The sequence below is a fragment of the Balaenoptera acutorostrata genome, chromosome 6, assembly GCF_949987535.1.
Source record: "Balaenoptera acutorostrata chromosome 6, mBalAcu1.1, whole genome shotgun sequence".
Classification (NCBI taxonomy): Eukaryota; Metazoa; Chordata; class Mammalia; order Artiodactyla; family Balaenopteridae; genus Balaenoptera; species Balaenoptera acutorostrata.
Window position 1 is genome coordinate 122,458,564 of NC_080069.1, and position 27,208 is coordinate 122,485,771.

Consider the following 27,208-nt stretch of genomic DNA (forward strand, 5'->3'; position numbering starts at 1 on the left):
ATGGCCTTCGTGAGTGCCACGCTATTTTTCCAACAGCTGCCCGAGAATGCAGGTCAGCTGCAGGTGACAGTGTGGCAGGAAGAGTCTTCCAGCACATTCCAAGAAGTCAAAGCCCCCTGCCCTGCTGAGCGTGCCCAGAGACTCCAGGTTCCAGGCGGGTCTCTGGCATCTGAATTGAAGAGATCTGCCGGGGATTCTGACACATGCAGGCAGCTGACCAGCACTCCAAGCGCTGGTTCTCGGTCTGCGACCCGCAGCCTGCTCCCCCACAGGGCTGTTGGCGGGGGAGGGGGTGCCGCACGTGGTAGAACTTTCTGAAAGCTGCAGGCAGGTGGGTGGTTATCCGCCTGCCCCCAGCGTCCTGGGAGACAGATGGCGGAGCCTGTGCTGAGCAAGGGAGGAGGCTCTCCATCCCGCCTGGAGCCCGGCCTCCGGGGGCCACTGAGCCTGTGTCCCCACCAGGCACAGGCCGCTCCTGGGCACGTGGCAGAGCTGTGGGAAGGAGCCTGGGCCTCACCCTGGGTCTGCCCGGCCTAGACAGGAGGCTCCTGCTAGTGCCTTGGGCCCGGGGGTGTGCGTGTGTGTGAGCACGTGTGTCTGTGCCCGTGAGTGTGTGCATGTGTGTGCGTGCAAGATCTCCCTCCAAGGAGGGTGGCAGGGTTGGCAGACGTGCACAGCCAGGTGTGAGGGGGCCCTCCCCCCACCCCTGCTCCAGCCCTCGGGGTGCTGGTGCAGCCGAGCCAACCTCACCAGGGTGAGCTCTCCGAAGGGACTATCAGTTCAGGGCCGGAAGCCAAGTTTATTTCCCTTTCCGACCCATCAGCACCCAGCACTTGTGCTGTTGTTGAACTGACAAAACCAAGCCCAAGAGTTAGAGGCAGGAGTTCCAGACTGTCCTTTCATTCACCAAGGACATCTTAATGCCGAAAACGTGGCTGTTAGAACAAAGGGCTGTCTTAGAACAAAGGTCTGTCTTCAGATCAGGTCAGGAAGGGCCCATCCTGCTGCAGACCTGGAGGAGGGTCCCGAGGACCGCCTGCCGTTCGGGGACCCCCGGGAGACCCTGGGGTGGGACGCGATGGTGCCCCCCAGCCCGACCCGGTGCTGGTTCCCGAGCCACGGCAGAAGTCAGACACCACAAGTCACCTCCCACCTGCCCAGCCATGCCACCAAACAGGGGCTCCTGTCCCCAGAAGTGGTCCAGCCACGCTTCACGAACCCAAGACCATGATGTTTGGGATGACTAAGCAGTGGGACCCCAGGAGTGCCCCCACCCCCAGGCCCCCAGCACGCATCAGCGGCTCTGCCTCTCCCCAGACAGCGGTCCAGGCCGGGGTGGGCGGGAGGTTTTGCGCTGGGGCCTGAGGCAGGCCTGGAGGTCATGCCTCCTGCAGTGGGCTATTTGGGGAGCGGGAGACTCTGAGTGGAGAGAGGCAAGCAGAGGTGAGCCTGCGCATACACCGAACCCCTCAACAGAGCCACACCCCCTCCCCATCCCGCCAAGCGCCCACCTTCCGGCCACGAGGCCACATCTCCTGAACCCGGTTGCTTCTGAGGCATCTGTGACCCGGGCCCCAGGCCTGGCTCAGTGTGGACGCCTCATTAGAGTGTGTTGTGGGTCAGAGCCCAGCTGGGTCTCTGGCAGCCCATGGAGGTGGGGCGCTGGGGCAGAGGGGAAGGGAGGAGCTCCCCCGACCTGCATCCTGCTCCCGGGGCCCTCGACAGCTTTCCCCAGGACCAGGCTCAGCCCCGCCCCCAGGCGGGGTGAACGGAGGGACTCCTGGCAGAAATCAGGAGTCACTGCGTCCAGCCAGCCAGCCTGGGTCAATCCCTTTCTCACCTGTGCCTCGGTTCCCCCCTTTGTGGAATGAGGGTTTCCGTGTTCCCTGACGTCCAGGATCAGATCTTACAAGTACGAGGGCAGGGCCAGGCCACTAGTACCAAAAGCTGGGCCAGGTGTGGCCTCCTTGACCTGTCTGGCTTTCAGGTTCCCCTCCCCCTTCCCAAGCCCCACCTCCCACCGCTGCCCGCGCCCACCCACCTCCTGCACAGCGGGCTCCCGGGCACCCCAGCGCCACCTGCCAGGTAGGGGGCCTGAGACACTCATGCTCAGTGGGGTCTGCCTCCTGCGAGGGGGGCTGGAAGGGCAGTGCTGGATCAGGGCTGGGGCCTGGGCCCCCGCAGGGGCGTGCTCTGCGTCCACAGACGGCGGGCAGCAAGCAGAAGCGGGTGAGCTCAGCCTCGGCCCGGGCGGAGCTGGGCTCCATTCTGCCTGGGCCTCTGTCCACCTCACATCTCTCACGACGCTGGGCCTCAATTTCCTCATCTCGACCCACAGGGCTGTTGGGTTGGGTGAGGTGAACAGGCCCACGTATGTGTTTGTGTCTCTGCCCCATCCCTACCTGCGCACCGGGCCTGGGGCTGGGGACCCGGCATCCAGCACATTCCTCCAGAGAGCCGGACAGAGGATGTGGGGAAGCTCTGAAATGAATCCGTCCATCAGTCCCAGAGAGAGGCTGAGCCAGAAGTCCTGGGGACTCACTTCTGAAATCAAACAGCTGGATGGCTCATGGGCCTCTTGGCAAAGGCAGCGTGTGTGCCCTGGGGGCGGCGGGCGGCCCCGTCTCGCGCCAGGCTGCCCGCAGCGCTCCTCCCCTCCTTTCCCGTTCAGTCCCGCTAGCAGGGGAAGCAACGCTGGGGTCAGGCTGGGGCTGGGAGAGGCAGCGGCGGGGGCTGTGTCGACGGGAGGCCAGGCTGAGCTCGCAGAGACAGGACGGCTCCAAAGGCAGAAGCCCTGCCACGCGCTCGGTTTATTCCTTTTGTCAGAGTCCCGTCCCTCCGCATCCGTCCCCAGTGCTGCCATGGAAACAGGGTCTCCATGGGACACCTTATTCCCACCTCCCTCAGGAGGGGCTGTGGGCTGGCGGGGGGTGGGGGGAGTGGGGAGAGTCGCAGCGCCAGGCCCAGCCCCTGGAGCCCCAGAGCCTCATGATGAGAGCTCCGCTTCCTTGGCTCCCGCCCCGGCCTTGGCGAACCACAAAGCCTCAGCAGTCCCAGCTCTTTTCCCATTGGGAAGGGTCGTCTGGGAGCCCAGGCCCAGGTAGGATCCGAGCAGGGGTCTCATTCCTTCCAGGTGGCAGGGGGATGTGAGGACAGGACAGGTCCTCCACCCATCTGGCCATCACCCACCTGGGCAAGGCCAGGCCAGAAGGCAGAGACAGGACAGACCTGGGTGTGAGTCCCCTGCCAGCGCTGCCCACTCGAAGGCCAAGGTCACTCCTCCCTGGGCCCCAGCTTCTCGATGGCCCCACGGGGACGATTTGGGACCGTGACACAAGAAATGTGCCCCCAGGCTTGAGGTGAGGCTGGGCCCTCAACGCCGTCCGTGTCTCAGCTGCTTTCAACAGGTAGCTGCCCACCGGGTCAGCTGCCGCGGGAGCAGGGGTGGCCGTGAGGCAGAGCTGTTCCCGCCCTGACGCGGCACGCGCCGGGTACCTCACTTACCTACCCCTACGCCCCGGACCTGGTGAGATCCAGCTGCTGTCATCCTCACTTCCAGGCCAGGAAACCGAGACTCAGGGAAGTTGCTCAAGATCCCACAGAGGGATGTGAGCCGGGCCAGCGGGGTCTGTCTACCCGAGATGCCCACAGCCCCCATTTCCTCCAGAAAGGACCCGGGACCGCGGTGCTCCCACCTCCCTGAGCCGTGCCCAGCACCCCCGGGAGAAACACTGCTTCCCAGGATCTGGGTGAGGCCGCCTGTGGGGTTGTCGGGTCGGATCCTGAGCAGATTGTGGTCGGAAACAGCATATTTGGAAAAGAAACTCCAGAAATCTACTCTCCACTTCAGTTTCCCCCTGTGTAAAAGGTCCAGCTTGGGCCAACAACTTCTGAGCTCTGAGGATGAGCTCTTTCCTCTTGGAAGGTTGCCCAGAGAAAACATCGACGAGAAGCCCTGATTCAGAGAGGCCTTCCCCCCACCTGCACACTCAGAACGCCCCCCCCTCTGCCCAGCACTGGCTCTGGTCTGGCTCCTGTCCCGGCCTCCGCACGGGCCCCTTTCATCCACGGCAGGTGCAGAACCACCGCTCCGTGCTCTAGGTCAGCTATGGGCGGGGCTGGGGAGCATAAGAAATGTTTAATTTATCCCTCCTTCCAAGAACTGGGGAAAAAAATAACGATAATAATTCTGCCTTGAGCACTGAGAGAATATTATTTACAGCCTCAAACTTTCACAACAGTTTGAATGCAAAGCAGGATGTGCTATATTTACAGTAGTTTGTCCCAATTGGAAAGGAAGGCATTTGAGAGCAAAACTGTGCTTTCCTTTAAACTGCTTGCTACGAAAATGGTAAGGCTGTCAGTGTTCCAAGGGAGGCTGCGAGCTGGAAATGCAGGTACCAGAGAAAAATAAGAACAAAGGCACATGTGAAGAACCCTCGATGACAGCCATGCGAGCAGAGCTCGGAGCTGGGTGGCTTTCTTTTTATGTAAAGTAATGTCTGAATTGATTCGCACAGTCCTGCCCCAGCGAGGCTGGAGAAGCAAGCAGATGCTCCCTGGACCAGAAGCCCCCAGAGCGTGGCCCCTTGGGGCTATTTCCACTGGGTACCCAGGGGGCGGGGTGGGCACGGCTGACTCAGTTTCCCTGCTCTCGGGAAGAGAACCAGCCTTTCTCTCCCCGGGGCTGAGATGATTAATGAACAGCAAGAGGGGAGCTTTGAAGATGAAAAATACCTTCGCCTTCCTGGGGATTAATCATCATATAATGCATGTTCCATAACTGTGCGGCGACTTAATTACCCGCAGTTGACAAAATGATTTTCCTCGTGCTCTTCTCCGGAGGGAAGGCTCCCACCTGCGGTACAGGTTCTCGGCAGAGAATCAAAGCTCTCTCTGCAGTCGCAGAAAAGCTCCAGGAGCCTTTTTATACGATGCAGACTCAGAGGGAAATGGGCCTCGAAGGCTCCGAGAGGGCAGATGGGGAAGAGGCAGGAATGGCTCTTCGTAGGTGATGAAAACAGGATTGATCCTGTGTCCTCCCGAGCCGGCTGAAAAGTATCCTTGGCCCCTCAGAGAGGCTGTCCCAAATTGGGCGGCGGGGGTGTCAGTGTGGACGCCTCCAGATTTGTTCCCTGCGTCGAGTCCTAGTTAAGTCCCTCCAGTTAGAAGGGTCCATCCTTAGTGGATATCCTTAACACCTGCTAACACTTCCAGGGACCGCTTTCCCTCTCCAAAGTGTCCTGTCCTCTAGTTTATTGAAAAGAGGCATTTGAACTCGTCTTAAGATCAGATGGGACTTGAGGACTTGAGACCAAGGGAAGCAAGAGGGCCCCCTCAAGGGCAGGTTACATAACCGGGCTCCGGCTCGGGGTCAAGCCTGGCGGAGTCTCCATTTCTGATGGTAATGGGCAAGCAACCTCCCCCGACAGAGCCTCACTTTTGCCACCTGGAAAGTGGGGATAATCACAGGGTCCTCCTGAGAGGTGAGCGATCCCCTCTGCAGGGAGCTCCCAAAGCGCCCCTTCCTCCTGCTCACCTGCCTGTGACAAAGCCCAGTGCCCAGTACCACCCTCTGGGACGGGGGCAGGACGATCGTCCTGCTTGCCCCAGCAGGACGAGGCCCCACGCCCTGAGAAGCCGCTGGGGCCTCCCTGGGCCCGTGCAGACAGACGTCTGACAGCTGGAGAAGCCCAAGGTCTGGATTTGCAGCCAGGGAGCAGCGCAGGGAGATGCTGAACTGACCGGCATGGGAACCTCAGCTCGTCCCTGTCTGGTTCCCGATCCGACCACATCTGTCACTGTCAACTCCAGGGTAGCACGGTGCGGCCCACACTCCCGCTGACTGCAGCCCGCCCTAGCGAGAGCATGAGACCTCGGAGGGACCACATGCACCCCAAATCAGCTCTCTTTAGAGGAGGGGGCCTGGCAACATTCCAGAACCCCAAATGTACCCTGCAGACTGCTCTCCTCCAAACTGTGGGGTCGGGAGAGGTAGAAGGGAAGGGCGTATTGGCCTAGGGTCGGGGAGCTGCCCTGATTTAATCAGTTACCTCCCCAATTTGACCGTCTAGTTAGTGGTAGATGTATGCTCAAAGTGGGGGGGGGGGGCAACACCTCCCTGGAATGTTCCGCTTATTATGGAGAGCGTGGAGATTATTTTAATCGGGTAATCTTTGGGGTCCTTCCAACTAAGCTAAACCAGAGAGATTTGATTGGAGGAAGCAGAACTAACTTGAAATCTGAGCCTCACAGGATGCTAGTGATGGCAGGGCATCAGGGAACAGCAGCTGCATCCTGGAAAGGGTAAGACCCTTCCTCCTCGCAAAGCCACAGTTCAACGCCATCCAGCGCCCATCCTCTCCACCTCGGCTACCTCTGTGACCTCCACCAGGTTGCCTCTGGCTCCTCAAATGTTAAATGCAGAAGGAACTCCCCACCTCCTGCCAGGCTACAAAGATAAAGAACAACCATAGGGTCATTGGAGCCCTCCCAGCCAGCACACAATGAATGTCACCTACGATGGTGATGTCATTGTGGATTTTCTTCACATCAAAGATGGTTGAAACTTGCCCATGGATAGTGCTACCAGCTGTGGGCCATCCACCCTGCAGTGCCCCCTCTGTGTCCTCAGTGTGCCCAGGTGACCCAAGGTCCCAGGGCCACTCCTGCCATCAGCGAGCTCACAGGGACCAGGGTGGCCCAAACGTCCTCTCCTTGCTGTCTGTGCAGGTCAGGCAGTGATCAGGGGGCCACTCAGGCCTTGGTCCTCTTGCTTGAAGGAAACTTAAAATATCTAGATGTCTAGACTGTCCTGGGATCCAGGACCTTCTCCATCAGGAATGGGAGTTGTTATGACCATGTCACTGATGTTTCTTTCAGGAGGACTTGTAGGTAGGGATTGAGGAAACTGTTGGGTCCGATACCCAGGTGTGACTGACCCCGAATGTTACCTGAGCAGCTCCAGGTTGGCAACTTTTGAAAGAGGAATCTGCCTCCCTGAGAGGCTGGGGATCAGCAGAGGTTCCCAAACTGTGGTTTTGGTTTAACCACGAGATGGCACAGGGACTGACATTCTGCCAAACTAAAAATCATGAGACCCACACTGACCTGGTTTCAGTTCTCATTTGCTGTCCCTTTTGAAACAATTTGTGGGGAAATTGCTCAAATAGAATGCTCGCAAAACAGGTTACAACATGCTCACAGAACTTGCTAATTGGGTTTGGAAATTTCTAGGTGGATTCTTGAGCTTAGAGTGACCTGCCATCTGGCTTGCCCAGGACCGAAGTGTTTCTAGGACCTGGAACTTTCACTGCTGAAACTGGGATACTCCTAGGCAGATGGGACTGGTTAGTCAAGGTACCCTATGGTGGCCACAGCTGTCTGTGCCCAGAAGCTCCATCGTGATGATTGGCCAGTGGCCAGCCAATCAGAGGCTTCCCTGGGATTTTTCGCTTGGAGTTGCTGGGTCATGCTTTCTCTTGCCTCCCTGGTCACAGGCTAGGATGGTGGTGACTTATTTGTGACTGTGGCCATGTTCTCTCTGCCTCTGGAGGAGGAGAGAAAGAGCCCAGGCAGAGACTACGTGGGTGTAGGTGTGCTCGTTTGAGTCTGCAAACCCACCCACCTGCCCACAGCCATCACTGAGATGACTAGGATCAGGGATGCTGGGAGGATGTAAGGCAGAGTGGCGTGTCCAGGCCTAAGCCTGGAGCCCTGTGTTCCACTCCACTGGGCAGAGAACTTGCTACCCGAGATGACTGCATGGGAAGAGGGAAGCTGAGGAGATGGTATTTACATGCAATAAATGTTGAATTGCACCCAGTGCTTCTCCCATGGCAACGTGTATCCAGGATTAATTTTATCCATTTCACCCACATCTCAATACCCTTCAGCAAGGTTAATCCTGTCCTAATGCAAGTTTAAACATTGAATCCACTGCGATGGACAAATGTCTTGGGCAGCCTCATCACATTCTTTTATGCAGAGTAAATATGTTTGCACAACGGCTCCGGGAACAGAGCTCCAGAGCAGGTAACGCATGCGCTCAACACGGCTTCAGGCCCTCTGCTGCTCTTTTCATGCATTATATATGACCATCCCCATCCATCTCACCAGCCTTCAAATCAAGAGCAAAGCAGATTGTGTTCTTGTTCTCGGAAACAGGGAGCCATGAAAGGATTTGGGATTTTAAGAATGAGTTTAACTTAGGTGAGAACCGGTTCCTAGATTTTTCTTGTCTTTTCACAAGCTTTAAAAATACACTCAAGAAGTAAACAACAGCCACAAACAAACAAAACAAAACAACTCCTGCTTCCTGATTTGTTTTCTCTGAGTGTCCGGAAGGTGAAATTGACCTCTATCCCTTGCAAATCAGGAGGAGGACACTGAGAGATTTGCCTTCCCCACAGTGTTCTCGGGCTTGTAGACTCAGTTAAGATATTAAACAGGACACGGGCGAGCAGGGGTCTCCCGTGGAGCTGCCTCGGCTGGCATCCTCAGCCAGCAGCGCGGTGCACACTCCTCTGATCCCGGGACGCCGAGGGTTCTCAGGGGATGGTCTGCCTTCTGAGATACAAATTCCAATTTACTCTGACATAAATGATCACCCTGCAAACTCTGGTCATCCGTCTTCAGGTTCCGGTGGATACTCTGGCTGGTGTTATTATCTCTGGGAAATTAAAACGCCCGAAGGTGAGGATTGCTCCCTGCCAGAGCCTGGGCATCCTGTCTCTCCCGTCCAACCGCCAGGCGCTGGGAGTGGGCAGCTGAGCTCCTCGGGATCTTGGGTCACTGGAGGCGGGGCCCGCGGAAAGCCCAGTATGGCTGCCAGGCTGGGGGGCAGGCAGAGAAGAGGCTGACAGAGCTGCAAGGGAGACAAGTAGAGAGAAGGGCAGGGGGGGATGAGTGGAGAAGAGGCCCCTGTGCAGAGCAGAAGGCCAGGGTCTCTCCCCAGCCGGCCCCACTGGGCGGAAGGGTCCCCCCGCCCCCGTCTAGGTCTTCAGGGCCCATCCCCCATGCTAAGGACCTATATGCCAGTGTCCCCGGTCCATCCTTCACCTTCCTCCCAGAACTAACCATTTTTATGTTTTAACAGCTTTATTGAGATCTAATTCACATCGCATAACATTCACTCTTTTTTCTTTTTAATAAATTTATTTATTTATTTATTTATTTTTGACTGTGTTGGGTCTTCGTTGCTGCGCGCGGGCTTTCTCTATTTGTGGCAAGCGGGGGCTACTCTTTGTTACGGTGTGCGGGCTTCTCATTGCGGTGGCTTCTCTTGTTGTGGAGCACGGGCTCTAGGCACGCGGGCTTCAGGAGTTGTGGCACGTGGGCTCAGTAGTTGTGGCTCACGGGCTCTAGAGCGCAGGCTCAGTAGTTGTGGCACACAGGCTTAGTTGCTCCGTGGCATGTGGGATCTTCCCAGACCAGGGCTCGAACCCGTGTCCCCTGCATTGGCAGGCAGATTATTAACCACTGCACACCAGGGAAGTCCCCATTCACCCATTTTAAGGGCACAATTCAACGCTTTCTGTGTATTCGCAGAGTTGTGCAACCTTCACCACATTCCAGCTTTAGAATGTGGTGAATATTCTATAGTCTAGAATATTCTAGAATATTTTCATCACCTGCAAAGAAAGCCTGTACCCCTTTGCTGTCTCCCCTCTGTGCCCCCCACCCCCACCCCTGGCAACCCCTGGCCAGTCTCCACGGACTCGCCTCTTCTGGACACTTTGTATCAGTGGAGTCGGGTAGTATGCGGTTTTGTGACCGGCTTCGCCACTCAGCGTGTTTTGAAGGCTCATCCGTGCTGTATCGAGTCAGCACCTCGTCCCTCTCTCTGCTCAAATAACGTCCCGTTGCATGGATAGACCACAATTTATTTATTCATTTACCAACTGATGGACATTTGGGCTCTCTCCACCCTTTGGCCATTGTGAGGAGGGCTGCTGTGGACAGCAGGGTCACGTTTTCGTGTGGACGTCCGTTGTCATTTCCCCTGGGACACACCTGGGAGTGGAATCGCCGGGTCGTGTGGTGGCCCTGAGCTCTGGGAGCTGCGGGCGGTTTCCCCGGCGGCTGCCCCGCTTCCCATCCCGGCCTCCTGAGCTTTCTCTTCCCACTTTGTCTCCCACTCTCATGGGGACGAGCCACCCGTGGGCTGGACCCAATTCCTGCAGAATTTAGGATCTTTTACCCCAAGCAGAGTCCACATACAAGAGCTGGGAGACTCCTGCCTGTTCCGTGAGGCTCAAGCAGTGAAAGTATAACTGGGAGAAGGGCTGGACTCTGCTGGAGGCGGTCCAGGGATGCTGGCGTCAGCTGCAGCAGCCGGGATGGGCCGGGGTGGGGGGCGGGTTCCAGCTTCAGCACAGAAGTGTCAGAAAGCACGTTCAGCCCAAACACCCCCTGGCAAACAGGGAAACTGAGGTTCTGAGAGGGCGGGGGTGTCCCTGAGGCTACAGACCAGCCTGAAGCCTTGTCCTTTCCCAGACCAGGCTGCCTCGGACGCCACGGCCAGGAGGACCTGGAGTGGGAGTGTTCATCTGGCAGAGGGACACCTGTCCTCCAGAGGCATTTGCCATCAAGGTCTTGCCTTTCATACTTGGTAGGTCCCCACTCTCGCCTCCCCAGGAGGAGAAACGAGGTGATGGCTGCTGAGCCTGGGAAAAAGGGAAGGCAGAGTTTATTCCTTTGCTGCCCTGACTCTTTGAACACGTGTTGCGTTTCCCCAGCCAGAGCTGAGCTGCAGGGCAGGAGCTACCACCTGTGTCCCAGCACGTGCCGCCGACAGAGCATGTGCCCTGGTGCCAAGCAGGACCCAGAGGACTCTGCAGGAGAGAAGAGAGATTGGCTATTTTTGCATGCATGCCTGCGTCTGTGTGCACGTGTGTGCATGGGTATACATGTGCATGATATGTGTGCATGGGTGTATATGAGCAAGTGTGTGTGCATGCATGCTTGTGTGCATGGAAGTATGTGTGTGTGTGAGAGAGAACGAGTTCTCATTCTAGAAAAAAGGGAACTGGTTTTTCTCAGCTCCATTTTTAGTGAGTCATTACAGTTCTTCCTCATTAAATCATCTCTCTAGAAAAAAAACCAACAGAACCAGCAGTTGTATTGGGTATGTCTGTTGGACATACTGAACCGACAAAAGTCAATAAAGTCTATTTTCACCAGTAATGATCAATTAGAAAATATAATTTTTCCAAAGGTGCCATTCACACAATAGGAACAGAAACCATAAAGAATCTAGGAATTAACCCAACACAAATGTGAAACTCTGATATGACCCTAATAAATAGAAAGACACCACACCCTCTGATGGGAAGACCTAATGTTATAAAGATGCCAGCTGTCTTCAAATTAACCTATAAATCCAATGCAATCCCAATCAAATTTTTTTTTTTTTTTTTGCAGAACTCAAATGTGATCTAAGATTTATGTGGAGGTATTAAGGCCCACAGATAGCTACTCCAACTTCATAAAAGAAGAGTAGAGTATGGACTGTCCTGTGAGACAGTAAGGCATCCTGCAGAGATGCAGAAATAAATCCCACGTGGTCTTGGCACAGAGCTGTGGACTTGAATCCAAAGTTCAGGGACGCAGCCCACCAGCCGTATGTGGGATCTTACTTCACCACAAAGGTGGCCCCGCAAATCCAATAGGAAAGGACAGTGGTTTGGTAGATGGTTCCAGAAACTGGCCCATGAGATGGAGGATAATGATGAATCCCTGTGTGGGTGGGGGGGTAGGGGGAGGTTACCTAGAGACTAGGAGGATCGCAGGGAATAAAGAACCAGATGGGAGAAACAGAAGAATAAAGTTAGAAAATGAAATGCAGGAGATTATCTTTGGGACTTCTGGGGCTGGAAAGACTTCGTAAACAAAACTTTAAAAGCAAAAACGATAAGCTCAAAAAACTTATCAAGGGCAAAGCTACTTTGATAAGCTTTGCTAAGGGGAGCTGATGGAAAGGGAGCAGATATTTGCAGCATCTTAAACCAACATGTGATTAATGTCTGGAAAGTACAATGAGAAGGCAATAACCTCAAGGCGACGGAAGAGCAGGTTATATAAGAGGAAAGCCTTGAAGCTAAAGCGTGGGCAAGCTGTTCAGGACCCCAGGCAACCGTCAGAGTGCTGGGGAGTGCAGAGGTGTGGGGAGTGGAGTGGCCAGCGTGGACCCCGCCGGGGGCATGTCCATTCTGAAGAACAGTCCCGTGTTATGTAGTCGAATGAAGGCTCCACAGACCACAGGACCTGAGAATCTCACTCTTGGTGTGAGCACAGGACCCTGGGAGATTGCACAGTGGCCTTGGTGGCAGTGGTGGAGGGCGGGCTTAGAGGTCACCTGGGTGATCGCCTTGGGAACGTGGGCAGGTCCAAGATGATGAAGACTTGGCAGTTGAAAGCAGTGGACTAAATGCAGATAAATATATTAAGATGCATGTTCCTGAAAGTCACACAAACACACACATGCACGCACACGCGATGCCCACACGATGCCCACGCAGCTGAGTGGAGAAAGTAGAATTCAGAATGAGCCCCAATAAATGCCACTGACCTATGTTAAAAAATACACACACACAAATACACTTTCCAAGAGCATCGCTAAAATCAAAAGATACCCCTGCTGGTACCTGAGGAGGAGAAGGGGGAAGGGGAGTGGGAAAGTGCGCTCCTCGGGGGTTGGCCAAGAAATCAGGTCATCTTTAGGATTTGTGACACTGAAGAGGTGGTAATTCCAAAATTACGGGGCCTGGGGTGATTCTCCCTCCTGCCCCTGAAGGGATGTTTGGCAGAAATGTCTGCTGACATTTCTAGTTGTTACGACTCAGGGAGGGGATGTTATTGGCATCTAGCAGGTAAGAGGCCAGGACGCCATGCAAGGATGGTCCCCACGGCAAGGACGGTCTGAGCCAAAATGTCACTAATGCTGAGGCTGAGTCAGCCTGCTGTAGGGGCCTTGTTCATGGTGGGGAAGGGGCTGTTTCAGGCCTGTGAGGAGTGGGAAAGAGAAAAACTTCCTTCTGACAGCTGATAGCCTGCCTGCAGTACCGACTCCTCCCCCACCCCAGCTTTTCAAGGATGCTCCAGGAGGGTCCCTGGGAGGATCTCCCCTTTAGGGGACCCTGGGCACTTCTGCCTTACTAGGCCCCTTCGTCCATAGAAAATATTAAAAATTATATATTACAACGATGGAGGTTCAAAGATGAAGATAATCTGGGCTGAATTTTATTCATTTTTTTCCTTCTGATTTTAAAAGAATTCGTAATCATTTTTGTGGGCACCTAAAACTGTCAATGGGCTGTAGGCGCTGTGCCCAAACGCCCTCACGGACCAGTGGGGGCCACGTGTCCACATAGCCCTGCCCACCTGAGGGACGCCGCCCTCCTGTCCTGGGTCTGTGCACACAGCAGAGCCGGGGCCCCAGGGACACAGCATCCATGGCCCAGCCCGGCTGCCGGAGGGGCAGGGAGGGAAACTGGGTGGGGGGTGGAAGTTCCAACAGCCACCAGCCAGCGGGCTCCACCTCCCAGGTTGTGAAACACCCACCGGAAACTGAGGCCTGGCACAGGCATGGGGGTGGGGGGGGGTGGGCAGGCCCTGGGGGGCAGCCCTGGAGCAGGCAGAGACGTGGCTGGGAGAAAGAGATAGAAAGGGCCGTGGCTGCTCACTTATGATCCTCTTTCCACAGGGTCCTCAAACCCACTCTGTTATCCCAAGTCACGTGACAAAGAAGACTCAGAGAGGTCAAGTGACTGGCCCAAGGTCACACCGCTTGGGTCAGGAGAACCCAGGCCTGTGTGGTACTGCCTGGGGCATGGTTCAAGGCAAGCCCTGCGTTCTCTTCCCCTCAAATAGAAAATCCCCAGACAGGTCGGGAGGGTCCCTTTCCTGGGCTCTGGGCTGGACTGGGGTCGGCAAGCAGCCTCTTCCCCAGACGAGGGGCTCCAGGTGTAGATGGTCCTCACAGCCAAACAAAGGTGCCTCGGGGGATCTCAGGTGTACTGTGTGCAGGACCCTGCCAGGTCCGGCCGGCATGTGGCCCCCTTTCCTGCAGCCCTCCAGACACGAGTCCTTCCAGGAGCAGGAAGGAAGGGGGACCGGCTGAGAGACAGGGGACAGCCCAGCCCGGGGAACACGCCCTACTCCTGGGAGGGAGGGGGACACCCTGAGGCTGGCTCTGGTGGCCTGGAGTAGCCAGTTCTCTGTAGGGGCGGGGCCGGGGGCGGTTTACACCTGTTCTCCCAGGTGCCCTGCTATTCCTGGAGACTCTTGCTCAGAAAGATGGAAGCTGCAAAGGCCGTTTTTACTCATTGCATTTCCCCCAAAGACCCATCAACTCATCAACAGAAATCAACAGTTTGTTGGAACCCCGTTGACTCAAAGTCCTTTCTCTGCTGCATCCACCGGTCCTAAACAATGAGGTGGCACCCCCTGCCCCAGGCCCCACTGGAAGACCCACCCTAAATCAGACCCACCCTTCCCGCTCTGGAGCTCCTGAAGCTCTGGCGGCTGGTGTGGTCCTTACCCCCCGAGCCAGGACCTGGGTGGAGAGACAGCATCACCAGGTGGGCTCTGACATCCCTCCTGCATCCGTGGAGTCATGTGCAAAGCCCTCAGGAGAGCTCCACCGTGCAGCCCCTGGTCCCGGGATGGAGGGCAGGTGTGTGGGAGTCCCCGGCCCCCTGGGACCACCTCCCCTTAAATGCAGTGTAGCGAGCGGCACCTGTGCGGTGACAGCCGGCATCCCAGGAGCTAGGCAGGACAAGGGGCCCTTGCAAAATCTCTCTGCTTCCTGGGGACAGCTGCACTGCTGCAGGAAGAAATGCAGAATGATTGCGGCCTCTGCACGCTCTATTTCATTTTATTTAAAATTCCTTTTTGAAGTGGAAGATAGCACCTTCTCACCAGAGTGCATGAAACGACCCAGATGAAGCCGGAGCCCAGCGCCAGCCTCTGAGCCCCTTCCCAATGCCAAGGCCCCCCCTCCTGAGGGGGCTGCCATCCTGATTGGGGGCATCTTTGCCCTTCTCTGCACATTCCACTCAGCACGCATCCCCCAACAGGGCTGTGCAGAGTTGCCCGCTTTTGAAATTTACTTACAAATGCGATCAAACAACGTTTCCTCCCTCGTGTGGCTTCCTCTGCTCAGTGCTGTGTTTGTGAATTTCCACGATGGATGGTTTGCAGGAAGCGGAGATTTGTCCGGGTTACCCTGTGCAGGTTTCTCCAGCCTGAACACCCCTCAGGCCAGGGGTCCATCCTGCTTTGGATGGACATTTCGGTTGTTGTAGTTTGGAGTGGGACATCGTTCTACATGTGTCTCCTCTGCCTGGACATGCCCTGCCGTGGAACAGGACTGAGCTCCAGGTTGTGGGTCATCGAGCAGGTACACGCAGGCATTTCTCTGATTACTAATAAAGTCGAGCACCTTTTCATGTTTCTATCAGCCATTGAAATATTCTCTTTTGAAAGTGTGTGTGTAAGGCACTTTCCCACTCTCTGCAGGAGTATTGATTTACAGCAATCCCTTATTTATCCTGGATACAACACTTTGTCACTTCTGTGTGTTGCAAATACCTCTTCCCTCCCCCGCCCCAGCATGTCTTTTCACTCTCTTGGGGGTATCATTTGAAAACCCAAAGTTCTTAATTTCAACGTCAGTTTTCAGACTTTTCCATTACGTTTAGCGCTTTTCATTCCTGCATAAGATAGCACCAAGGTTATTTGATATCTGACGATGTGGTCTAAAACTATTCCCATTTGGGTCTATAATTCTGCCAGCACTGATTTTTTTTATGATTAGGGTCAGGTTTCATTTCTGGTTTTCCCACGTGAATACTCAGTAGCTCACAGTGTTTATTGTAAGTTTATTCAAGAAGGAGAGGGTTGGAGGAGGGATAGAGTGGGAGGTTGGTGTTAGCAGATGTAAGCTATCATATATAGAATGGATAAACAACAAGGTCCTACTGTATAACACAGAGAACCATATTCAATATCCTATGATAACCCTAATGGAAAAGAATTTTTAAAAGAATATATACATATATATAGATATAGATATATATAACCATATCACTTTGCTGTACAGCAGAAATTAACACAACATTGTAAATCAACTATGTTTCAATTTTAAAAAGTTTATTCTTTCCCCATTGCTCTGCAGAGCCACCACTGTCATGCACCAAGGGTCCGTTTACGCCTGAATTTGTTTCTAGACCCTTTATTCAGTTCTGCTGGTTTAGTCTGGATCCTGGAGCTGGTACCACGCCATCTCAGTGACTATCTTCACGACAATTATTGACCTCAAGCAGAGCAAGTCATCCTTCCTTGTTCTAGCTCAAAACATCCTAATTATAGACCTTTAAACTTTTAAACAAATTTCAAATTCACCTTGTCAAGTTTCCCAATAAAATGGGCATTTAATTGATAATGCAGTGAATCTGCAGATCAAATAGAGAGAAACTAAGATTTTTCCAATATTGAGCATTTGAATCCATGTACGGAGAATATTCTTCCAATTGTTCTAATCTTTTTAAACATCACTCATTCACATCTGACAGTTTTCTACTGCCAGATGGAGGACTAGCATGTATTTTGCTGGAATTATTCACAGTTACTTGATTTTGGTGTCACTATTGTAAATGTTTAAAATTTAATTTTGTAATTCTTTCTGGCTAGCTTTTAGGAACATAATTGGTTTTTGCTAAGCTTATTCATTCTAAAAAATTTAATTTTAGATTCTCTTGAATTTTCTACATAAATCGTATCTTCTGAAAATAATAACGGCCTTGTACCTGCCTTTCCAATTCTTTTACATCATATTTGTTTTTTCTGCCTTACTGCATTGACAGTGACACAATGTTGACCAGAAGTGCTGATTTATGAGCATCCTTGTTTGTTTTCAATCTCTGAGGATGCTTTTCAATTTTCACCATTAACTATGTTGTCATTTCAGTATATGTAGCTTCTGGGGATCTGTTTCTATACTCTGTTGTTTCTATTTGTTCTTGTACATGTTGTCTTTTATCCTCATGAACCTGGTTATCTTTTATTGTGTTCTAACATTTAATTTGGAAAATACATATATTTGCAGAAATCATTTAAGTCCTGGGGTCATACTGTTCTCCTTCCAACAAGATTTGTGTTGGTTTCAGCTCGGAGCAAGTGGATACTAGTGATCTAGGAAGATCTTATTAGAATTTCAGGAGTTGAGATTTTTTTCCTGGGACACCTAGATGTCTCAAAACCAGTTTGCAGTCCACATTAGGGCTGCCTATTGATGATTCATTCTTACTTCTAGGAAGAAATGCTTCTGGATCCCACCCCAAATCCACTCCTTTGACAGAACATAGACCCAAACTTTGACCTTCAATGCTGCAAAATTGTCTAGGTAACTGACCAGCTTCTCAGCTATCTTTGGGGGAGTGGCAAAAAGAGACCCCACATGCTGGTTTCCCCTCTCCAGCTCTCTGTTGCTCTCAAGAACATAGCAAAGTAACCCATTCCCATGTGGTTCACTTGACTATGCCTTCAGGCAAATCTCTTTTTTAATGTTTTGTCTGTTTGTCTTTATGAGGATAGTTGGCCCCAAATACCTAACCTGCCATTGTCAGAAGTCAAATGACCTTGATTGATCCCACTTTAAGATATCTGAACTTGACAGAGTCTTGCATTCTTTTGTATTCTTAGGCCCACATACTCTTAGGAACATTAAAGTGACACCTGATTGTGTTGTCAACATCTCACCTGCATTCGTTCTATTGGCAGTGTGAAGAAGAGGAAGCACCCTGGGATCGGGGGCGGGGGATTGTCACTGGCAGATGGGGTTGAAGGACAAAGACCGGCTGCCTCTCTCCCTGTCCTGACTAAGGCCAGGTGAACACCCCTGAACCGGCCCCTCTCCAACAGACGAAATCCAGACCCATGCTGGGGACAGACTGCCCCGTCCAGTAGCTCAGGGAGGCTGAGCGGTGCCTGAGGCAATGCAACGCCTGAGGCAACGCGACCTCTTTGTTCCCTCCGTCTCCATGGGCTGGAGCTACTGCACAAAAATTTGCAAAGTCTAGTGTCATTCCAGTGCCCATAGAGATGGACCTAAACCCCTTTTGCTAAACCTCTGGTCTGGCCATCCCCTGCTTCTTTCCTAGCTGGACAGCGGGTGTGGTTCGGACACCAGCCCACGAACACTGGCCCGGAGAAATATCAAACCACAGAAGAGTGGTTTGCTCAGCTCCTCCCCTCTTGTCCTCCTCATCCTACTCTCCTTAGTGACATTCTACACATCTGCAGAAGCCCTTTACAGAATGCCCACCACATGTCCTGGTTAAGGGTGATCATAGTACAAGATGTGGAGGATGGCCTCAGGGATTTGGGGGGAGACAAGACATAGCCTCGCCTTCTGGTGTAATGACCAGACCCTGTGGTCCTTGGAGCATTAGACAGACTCGAGGTAATGTCAGGCTCTTACTAGCTGTGTGACTTCAGTTTCTCCACCTGTGAAATTTAGATAATAGTGTCTTCCGAATGGGGCTGGCGTAAGTAGTATTTGGCACAAAAGAAGTGCTCGGGATTTTTTTCTCTTCCGCTGTGTTAAGTGCTCAAGGACTGCCTCAGTCATTAGAATATTCTGGAAATCAGGCGAGGGAAGGAGCATCTCTAGCCAACTCCTCCTTATACTGCAGTCAAGGTCTCAGAGTGTTGTTTGGGTGTAGTTGGGTAATGAGGAGGGGGTCTGGGGACTGGGCTTTCCTTAAGCCACAAAGAAGGCAGACCCTTTCCAACAGAGGGGTCCTGGGAGCTCTCTCGACTGGGAATGGAGTATCCTGCCAGGGGAAGTGAGCCTGATTCAGCGGGCAGTATGGTGGGGCCCAGCAGGAAGGAAACACCCTTTGCCATCACTGGTACCTCCTGTTGGTGTAACCAAAGAGGCTGCAGGAAGTGGGTGTCCCTGTGGGAGCTGAGAAACCACAGGCCCAGGCAAGGGCTGGCTTCCCCTGCTCACAAGAGCGAAGTCAAAGACCAGAGGATAGGGAGCTGAGCGGAGTAGCCGTGGCCCTGGGGCCCACCTGCCAGCTGCTCTTATTCCTGTGCTTCAAGACCCTGGCTGCCCAGACTGCAGACACCTGCCCAGGTGAGATGGACCTGAATTTCTGGTCCCTGAAAGCTGGTAACTACCCACTCATTGACCACAAACAGTATCTAGGGTTAAACCCTCCATATGCATCTTCTTCTGAAGACTCAGAAGCTCAACTTCATCTTCAGACTAGGACACGACAGGCCCAAGGTCACACAGGTCAGAGGGGGAGGAGCAGGAATTTAAGCCCAGGTCTGTCCAACTCTCAAGCCTGTGATTCGCCCCACGAGCTTCCCAGCCAGGTCTCGACTCTGCCACCGAGGAGAAGGACCATGCCCATCACTTTCTCCATCTTCTCCTGGACTTTTCAGAAAGATGTTCTAAGACGTTCTAATCCAGGGCCCCCATGCTTACTTGGGGTTTGTTAGTGCAGATTTCTGGCTTTTACCCCAGAGAGTGCGATTCAGCAGATTCGGGTCTAAGAGGCGGTTGTGGTCTCCCTCCCGATACCACGCAGGTGGATGGGCCCGACACCTGGCAAGAGGTTGCCCCTGAGGACAGACCAGCCTCCCCCTGAGTTGAGGACGTATTTATGGGGGAAGCGTAAGGCTGCTGCCGTGAGAGAGTCCCAGCTGGAGACAGACCCCAAAACGACAGCTGCCCGTGTCTCCAGTGAGAGCACAGCTGATTCCCACATCCTCTAAGTTGTCCCTCGTGAGGATATTTCAGTTTTGAAATCAACAAAATTATTTTTTTCTGAGAAGGAAATGAATCTCTGGTTCCAGTTCTACTGGAGTTTGCTCTGTGTCCTTGGATCAAATGTGTCCCCTCTCCAGGGGACCTACACAGACCCCTTCCAGCTCAGGAATTCTATGGTCAAAAGTCCAAGGTCTGGGGGTGAAAATGTTACTTTGACCCAGATTCCCCAAGTCTTTTAAATATTTATTGTTATTGTTTAGTGAAAGTACCCACTGTTTATGAGGTTCTTTTAAAATGCCGTGAATTATACTAAGAAGTTTAAAATCTGCGTTATCTAATCTAATCCTCCCCACAGCCCTATTCCTGTCTCCTCTTGGGTGTCGAAGGGACAGAGCTCAGAGGGGCTGAGTGACTTGCCCAAGGACACACAGTACTGAGGCTGGGGGGAGGGTGGCTCAGGCAGGGGCGACTACAAGGCCAGGGCTCTTCCCTGCATCACCTCTACGCCTGACCAGTGCCCACCAGAGGCGGGAAACTCACTGCCAGGCCGACCCTTCATCTGAGACGGGTGACTCTGGCCACAGCCAAGAGCCCAGGCCGAGGTCGCCACGTGGCAGATCCCCGTGGCTCGGGTGTCCCGTCGCCGGCTCTGCAGGGCTCTCAGGCCCAGGACGAGCTCACTGACTGGTGCTCTGTGTCTCTCTGCAGAGGTGAAGCTGGTGGGTCTGGAGGGCTCCGACAAGCTCTCCATCCTCCGAGGCTGCCCGGGGCTGCCCGGACCCGCAGGGCCCAAGGGAGAGGCAGGCGCCAGTGGACAGAAGGGTACGTGCTCTGGCTCGGGGGTGGGGGTCACTGAGCACCGGCTCTTCTCAAATTAGACCCTGGGTGGGCAGTGCCCCCTGTGGGTCTCAGGTCGCAGGCTTGGGTCACGACCCTGCTCAGAGCTGGCGTTAGGAGCGACCCCTGTGGCCCACCAGGATCTGTCCTTCCCTGAGGAGGGGGCTGGTCTCAGCTAGTCTGTGAGCTCACATTTGGGTATATTTTCATAGAGCACCCGCTTCCTGGTCCTCAATCCAGCCCTGGCTTTACGTGGCCGTGGGCAAGAGTTCCAAGCCTTACGTACCTCGGCATTCTCACCTGAAAACTGAGTCCCCAGCTTTATCTGTCTGTACCACAGATGAGAAAACTGGGGCTCAGAGCACTCGGCTATCACCAGGGAGGGTGGAGCTGCACCCCAACTCAGAATGAAGGCCCCCGAGCGCTCCACACCTCTCCCGTCGACGTGCTGGCCCCCTTGTGGGGTTTTGGGCCCCGAGCCTGGTATGAAGGGCAGGTGTGCACCCAGCTCAAGGGGTGAGTGCCCCGGGCCTGGGTGTGAGTGGACTCCAAGGGCTCCGGAGACAGGGCGAGCTCGGAGGTCCCCAGCCTCTCAGGTCCTAGGAGGTATCCAGCTCAGGGGCCGTGGGCACCCAGGGCAGGGCCTGGGGATGGGAGGGCGGCGTGTGCTCACCACGATGGGCTCCAGGCTGGGGATCTTGCGGGGGTGGGGGACACTGGGAGGAGGAGCAAGTCTGGGGCGCTGCCCACCAGTGGGTGTGATTAGTCCGCCCCAAGCGGAGCCGGCGCCCCCTCTGCCCCACACCCACACTCCCCGGGGAGGGCAGCCTGCCGGCAGATGGTCCTGCTGCCTCGGCTGAGCCTGGGGCCGCCTCTCCTGACCCTCCCCTCAGTGCTCAGGAGGAGGGGCAAGGGCCCTGGGTGGTCCTAGCCCCCTGCTAACATCAGTAACGCAGACCTGGGAGGCCTCGTGGCTCCTGACCCCTCCTCACTGGAGATGGAGAGAGAACCACCACGGAGGGATGCATAATTACACCAGACCACCTCTGCATCCAGGGCTGAGCACAGGGCAGGGCCCCTCCTCCCTCCCAGAACCAATGGGCCAGAGGCTCCTGTGTGACAGGGTCTCTGAGGACGTGCTCTTGGTCCCAGGCCCCCAAGTAGACGGTGGGGCTCTGTGACGGTGGCCTGGCCCTGGGCTGCTGCACTGAGGTGGTCGGGAGCCAGAACGCTGGTGGTTCCCTGGGGCCCGGGCTTGGCGTGCCGGCCGGTCGGCACCGGGTGGCTGTGAGTGCTTTGGCCCCGCTGTCTGCTGTCACCCTTGGGCTGAGTCCCAGGGCCATGATCCTGAGGATACCGCAGCTGGGATGGGAGGGTCAGGACTGTTTTCCTTAGGGCAGAGACGCTCAAGTGGAATTCTTCAGGTTGCCTTTTCCTCAAAGATGTATCTTTGGAATTTACAGGGGAACGAGGTTCTCCCGGAGTCCCTGGGAAGGCGGGACCGACCGGGCCCAAAGGTACCAAAGGTGATGAAGAGCTAGGACCCCGGGGCCAGTCTACAGAGACAGGAGAGATGGAGACAGACAGAGAGAGACTGGGAGGAGGTGGAGAGAGAGATGGGAGAGAGACAGAGAGAGGGAGGGAGGCCAAGTGACAGAGAGGGACCTGCCCTGCTTCCTGTTTCCAAAGAGCTTCGAGACAGCGTGTGAACTGGGTCCCGGGTCCGGGGCCCCAGGCCCAGAACAACCTCTCATAACCCAGGGAAGAATCCAGGCCTCTGAGTCCCCCCCCCCCACCACTCCCCTGGCTGAGACCCAGGCATTGGAAAGCTGTGTGGGCCCCGGAGCACGCGTGTGTGGTGCCCAGAGCCCCAGCCTTGTCCCCCACGCCCCAGCTCCCGAAGAACTGAGCCCTTGGGTGGTTTCCCGAGCGGAGGGTCGATGTCCACTGACCAGACGTCCTGTGCATCTCCTGTCTCTCCCCAGGAGACCGAGGGGAAAAGGGCACGGGCGGAGAGAAAGGTGAGCCCCTCCACCTCCCTGGGGTCATTGGGCAGGCTTTGCAATGGGCTGGGGGGTCCCAGGGGCCTCGGTCACTCCCAACACCATCTGGGAGAGGATCTCAGACCACACCCCGGGCCCTGTCCGTCTAGCCGGTGGGTGCGGGACGAGGGGCCTCTGAGTCCGGCTTGCTTTGTCAGCGGCCGGTGAGCGCTCAAAACTCAGAGGCTCCAGAGCTGGACCCCGGTGACTGGCAATACTGCCTTACTACATAATTGTGGACATTTTGCTTGTAATTTTCTGATTTATGCTCATTTTTTAAAAAATTTGTAAAAGCAAGAAAAGGCAAAACTCCAAGACACAGTCACATGCTCCGGCTACAAATACAAAGTGCAAGGTTGGGGCCCAGACTCACATCCCAAATGCTCCCCAATACTGTCCACAAGCAGAGGCTCTGGTGGAGACACGGGCTGTGGAAAGCGATAGGCCTGGGGGCGCTGAGCCTCCACCGCCGTGAGCCGTGAAGCCCAGGCGAGGTGGCCGGTACGGCGGTCCAGCCAGCGCCCCGCGCGACAGTGCTGGCCGCCAGCCCCCAGGCAGGCTGGATGCAGTGGGGGCCAAGCAAGCCCAGTGATGCTGAGTCTAGGAACTGGTCCTCAGGGCTGGAGGCTGATAGTCCTGCAAAGAGCTGGATAATGGTTTCCATTCTCCCCGCAGTGTTCACGGAGCAACGGGGCTGAGGGGCACGGGGCGCTGTTTCCAAACGTGTGACGTGCATGTCCTCTCTCCCCACAACAGGAGAGCCGGGGCAGCTTCATTCCTGTGCCACAGGTGACCACGCACACGCTGACCCCCCGACCTCCGCCTGGACCTGCTCCTGCTGGGGGCGGGGGAGTGGGGGGTCGACCAGAAGGCCAGCCGCACAGACTCAGGTTCTAACTTCCAAGGACGAAACCTTCTCTGTGCATATCCTACTCTCCAATTACCCGAGTGATAGGCAGCCATTGCCTGGATAACTCGAGTATATTCCTGGAGGAGGGCCGGTGCCCAGGAGACTAGGCGGGGGCAGCCCTGGGAGGTGGGATGGCCAGGTAGACGGGGCCTGGCCGTCACAGCTGGGTGGCCTTGGGGGCTGCGTCTCTGTCCCAGGACGCAGAGCCCCCCTCCCCCAGGCAGGTGTCCCTGCCTCTCCCTCCTCCCCCCTCCTCCTCGCCCCTGCCCTGCCCAGAGCTCCTGCCCTGGCGTCCAGTCCCCGGCTTCCCCTCCCAGGACCTCGGCCTGGAAGGAGCTGCTCGCCAGGGGGCACCTTCCGCGTGGCTGGCACACCATCTACCTGCCCGACTGCCGGCCCCTGGCCGTGCTCTGTGACATGGACGTGGGCGGCGCGGGGTGGACCGTGAGTGGGGGGCGCCCAGTGACGGCCGTGGGGTTCCTGGGCAGGGGCGGGCGTGCCTGGGAGGCCCACCTGGTGGCAGATCACTCGTTAGTGGCCTTTGTGAGACCGTCCATCCCTCCAGGCTCAGGCTGACCCCGTCCTTTCACTGAGGTCGGGAGGATCAGAAATGTCGGGGGAGGGGGGTGTGGACCCGTATGGGAAGGAGTCCCGTGGCTCAGGGCGGGGGGCTCAGGCCCGGAGGTGCCCACTCCTCTCCAGCTGTGTGGCTTTGGGCTCGTCGCCTGCCCTCTCTGAGCCTCCATTTCCTCCTTGGTCCCATGTGGGTGTCCCTGACTGCCCCTGGGCTCTTTGATGAGACCCACGTTCTGGTCCTCGGCCTGTGATGCGTATGAACTACCACTGCTGCTCCGACGTGTGGCCAGGGTGCCCTGTGGGGGGACGGCAGTGGGGCCCCGTCTCCCCTGCCCTCCCCATCGTGTGCAGGTTTTCCAGCGAAGGAGTGACGGCTCCGTGGACTTCTACCGGGACTGGACCGCGTACAAGCAGGGCTTCGGCAGTCAGCTGGGAGAGTTCTGGCTGGGGAATGACAACATCCACGCCCTGACCGCCCAGGGTAGGCCCACGGCTGGGGGCTCTGTGGTGGGGTGCCTGAAATCCACATGCCCCTGACCTTAGCCCTGGACCATGTGAACCAGAAGACCCCACTCCTCCTCGCCCCAGGGGTGGTCACGTCTGACAGCAGGAAGGGTTATTACTCTGAGAACCTAGGACATGTATTCTCTTACACTCTCTGAGTGTCCAGATCGGAGGAGGTGGATTATTGGAGTGAAGACGACTTCTGGTCTCGGGACCGATCGTTTCTAGAACCCGAGAGTCGGAAGTGAGGAGGAAGCCATCTGGATTGGGGTGGCCCTTCTCCCACTTCCAACTGTTGGTCCGTCCTTGAAACTGGGATCGTAGGCACTCAGAGCCCCCTTCCTTGCCTCTCCTGCTCAGTGCATGTGGCGGTCCCCATGCAGGCCCCCTCACCCCACTTCTCCGTTCCACAGAATCAGCTTCACAGCTGGTCCTGAGGTCAACGGCAAACCTGTAAATCCTTTCTTAATTCTTCCACTCCCTCATGGCAACCTTGACGGTGTCCACTCACATGCCTGAAATTCTTGCAGAAGAAACTACACATACAAAGGTTTCCTGCTGTGGCTTTCACAGCTATTTGCAGGAGAATTTAAGGTTTCAAACTAGAGCGAGGCTTCATTCCATCCGAGGAACACCGACCTGGAATTTCAGGCACGGTGGATGGAACAGCAGGGGAGCTATATGAAAACAGGGAGCCATCCCTGAGGTCCTCCCACCACACCAGCCCAGCCTCTCACACCTTCCCGGTGAATTGTCCCCGATGCCAAGTTCAGACGTCCCCTAAAACCCAAATTCCCATCCCCCCGTGCCTGGAGGCAGAGGGTCCCTTCTTCTGGGACCTGAGCGCCCCCCTCCAACAGGAAGCAGCGAGCTCCGGGTAGACCTCATGGACTTTGAGGGCAACCACCGATTTGCCAAGTACCAGTCATTCAAGATGGCGGGTGAGGCAGAGAAGTACAAGCTGGTCCTGGGAGCCTTTGTCGAGGGCAGCGCAGGTGACAGTCCGCGCGGGGCACGGCAGTGGCCTGGGCTTCAGCGCGGGCTTTGGGGAAGCAGAGAGGACCTGCTGAGCCTCCTGGCTCTGTCTCCCCTGAGTGACCCTGGGCTGGGGCTCCCCTCCCTGGGTCCAGTTTCTCCGTCTCTGAATGCAGACACGAAGGTACCTGAGTCCCTGTGTAGCACGGGGACCAGTGACGCCATTAGTTACCGCTCCCAAGGCTGTGTCTGCAGAGCAGTGTGCTGTTCTGAGTGGGGCTTGAGGTCACTGACCCCTTTCCCTGCTACCACCTGAAAGAGGATGGTCATTTCATATGAGCCCTTAGAGCCATATTCCCAAACTGGGCTCCACGGAACACAAACCCTGTGGGATGTTCTTTGCCAAAAAGACCCCCCCCGGTCTCAGGATGTGGGGAGGCATCTCTTATGGTGCATCCTCTTAAGAATTCCCAGTGTGCACTCTTTCAGGAAAGGTGCTAGGAGCCTGTCTGCTTGTGCTGAACCAGAGCTGCAGAGAGCAAGGCCCTCCCGGGGCGTGGGGGGGGGTGGGGGATTGCTAATGGGAGCCTTCAAGCACACGCCTCCTCTGAGCCTCCAGGGAAGGAGCAGGGCAGGGACCCTCCTCTCCATGTTGCAGGTGGTACAGCTGAGGGTCTGGCAGGGGTGAGGAGGGCGGTGGGGTGCTACAGGAGCTGGGGTGAGTTGCACACCCAGGGCTGAAGATGGAGCAGGGGGCCCCGGGATGAGGCCGTGCTGTCCCTCTGGGATGACCGTGCCGCCCAGGGAGTGGGTATGAAGCCCAGAAAAGCGATGCGGGCTCGGGGAAGGGAGGGCCCCTCAGGGGAGAGGACGGCACGGGTCCTGGTGGTCTTGGGGGAGCCGGGAGGAAACAGGTGAGGCTGGAGGAGGGAGGCACGCGCCCCGGGGCAGAGCTCCTGGACCAGGAGGCTCCATCTGCCCCAGGGTGAGGCAGGATCTTGACGCCCTGGGGTCGCCTCTCTAGAGGGAGGTGGCGCTGGGCAGGTGGCAGGGCGTGCTCCCTCTAGCCCGAGCAACACCCGCTCTCCCTCCCGAGCAGGTGATTCCCTGACGCCCCACAAAGACCATTTCTTCTCCACCAAAGACCAAGACAACGACCAGAGTTCCTCTAACTGTGCCGTGCAGTACCAGGGGGCCTGGTGGTACAACAGTTGTCACTCGTCCAACCTGAACGGCCGCTACCTCGGGGGGCCGCACACGAGCTATGCCAATGGTGTCAACTGGAGGTCGTGGAGAGGGTACAACTACAGCTACAAGGCATCCACGATGAAGGTGCGGCTCACCTAGGTGGGCGGGGCCGGCAGCCCTACCCGACGCCTCCCCGCCCCGCTGCCTGCGGCCTCCCAAAGCCTCGCTCAGTCCCCGGCAAAGACCAGCACACATGCTCCCGCCGCCCCTTTGCTGGACAAGACCTGCTCGTCCAGCCCCTTCTCTCCCATCAGAGGGTCCGAACCCTCGTGCCCCACAGCCTCACCAGAAGAAGAATCATCTTTTAAAACCGTTTGCTTTCTGGCA

At 55.7% G+C, this 27,208-nt stretch overlaps 1 protein-coding gene across 1 annotated transcript; it reads left to right on the plus strand.

Annotated features, from left to right (window-relative positions):
• On the plus strand, window positions 1-27,113 carry LOC103005799 (ficolin-1). The gene is made up of 13 exons (XM_007194429.2): window positions 1-52; window positions 1,011-1,127; window positions 1,988-2,085; window positions 2,206-2,229; window positions 18,943-19,147; window positions 20,498-20,611; window positions 22,090-22,143; window positions 22,612-22,647; window positions 23,425-23,458; window positions 23,890-24,022; window positions 24,506-24,635; window positions 25,519-25,653; window positions 26,733-27,113. Exons 1-13 carry the CDS (start codon window positions 1-3, stop codon window positions 26,978-26,980), a joined length of 1,380 nt encoding a protein of 459 aa, XP_007194491.2. The 3' UTR covers window positions 26,981-27,113.
• The last annotated feature ends 95 nt before the right edge of the window (window positions 27,114-27,208 follow it).

Coding starts and splice junctions, on each gene's coding strand:
- LOC103005799 (XM_007194429.2), top strand. CDS start 1: ATGGCCTTCGTGAGTGCCACGCTATTTTTCCAACAGCTGCCCGAGAAT. Junction 19,148..20,497: donor GACTGCAGACACCTGCCCAG/GTGAGATGGACC, acceptor GTCTCTCTGCAG/AGGTGAAGCTGGTGGGTCTG. Junction 22,144..22,611: donor GGGACCGACCGGGCCCAAAG/GTACCAAAGGTG, acceptor GTCTCTCCCCAG/GAGACCGAGGGGAAAAGGGC.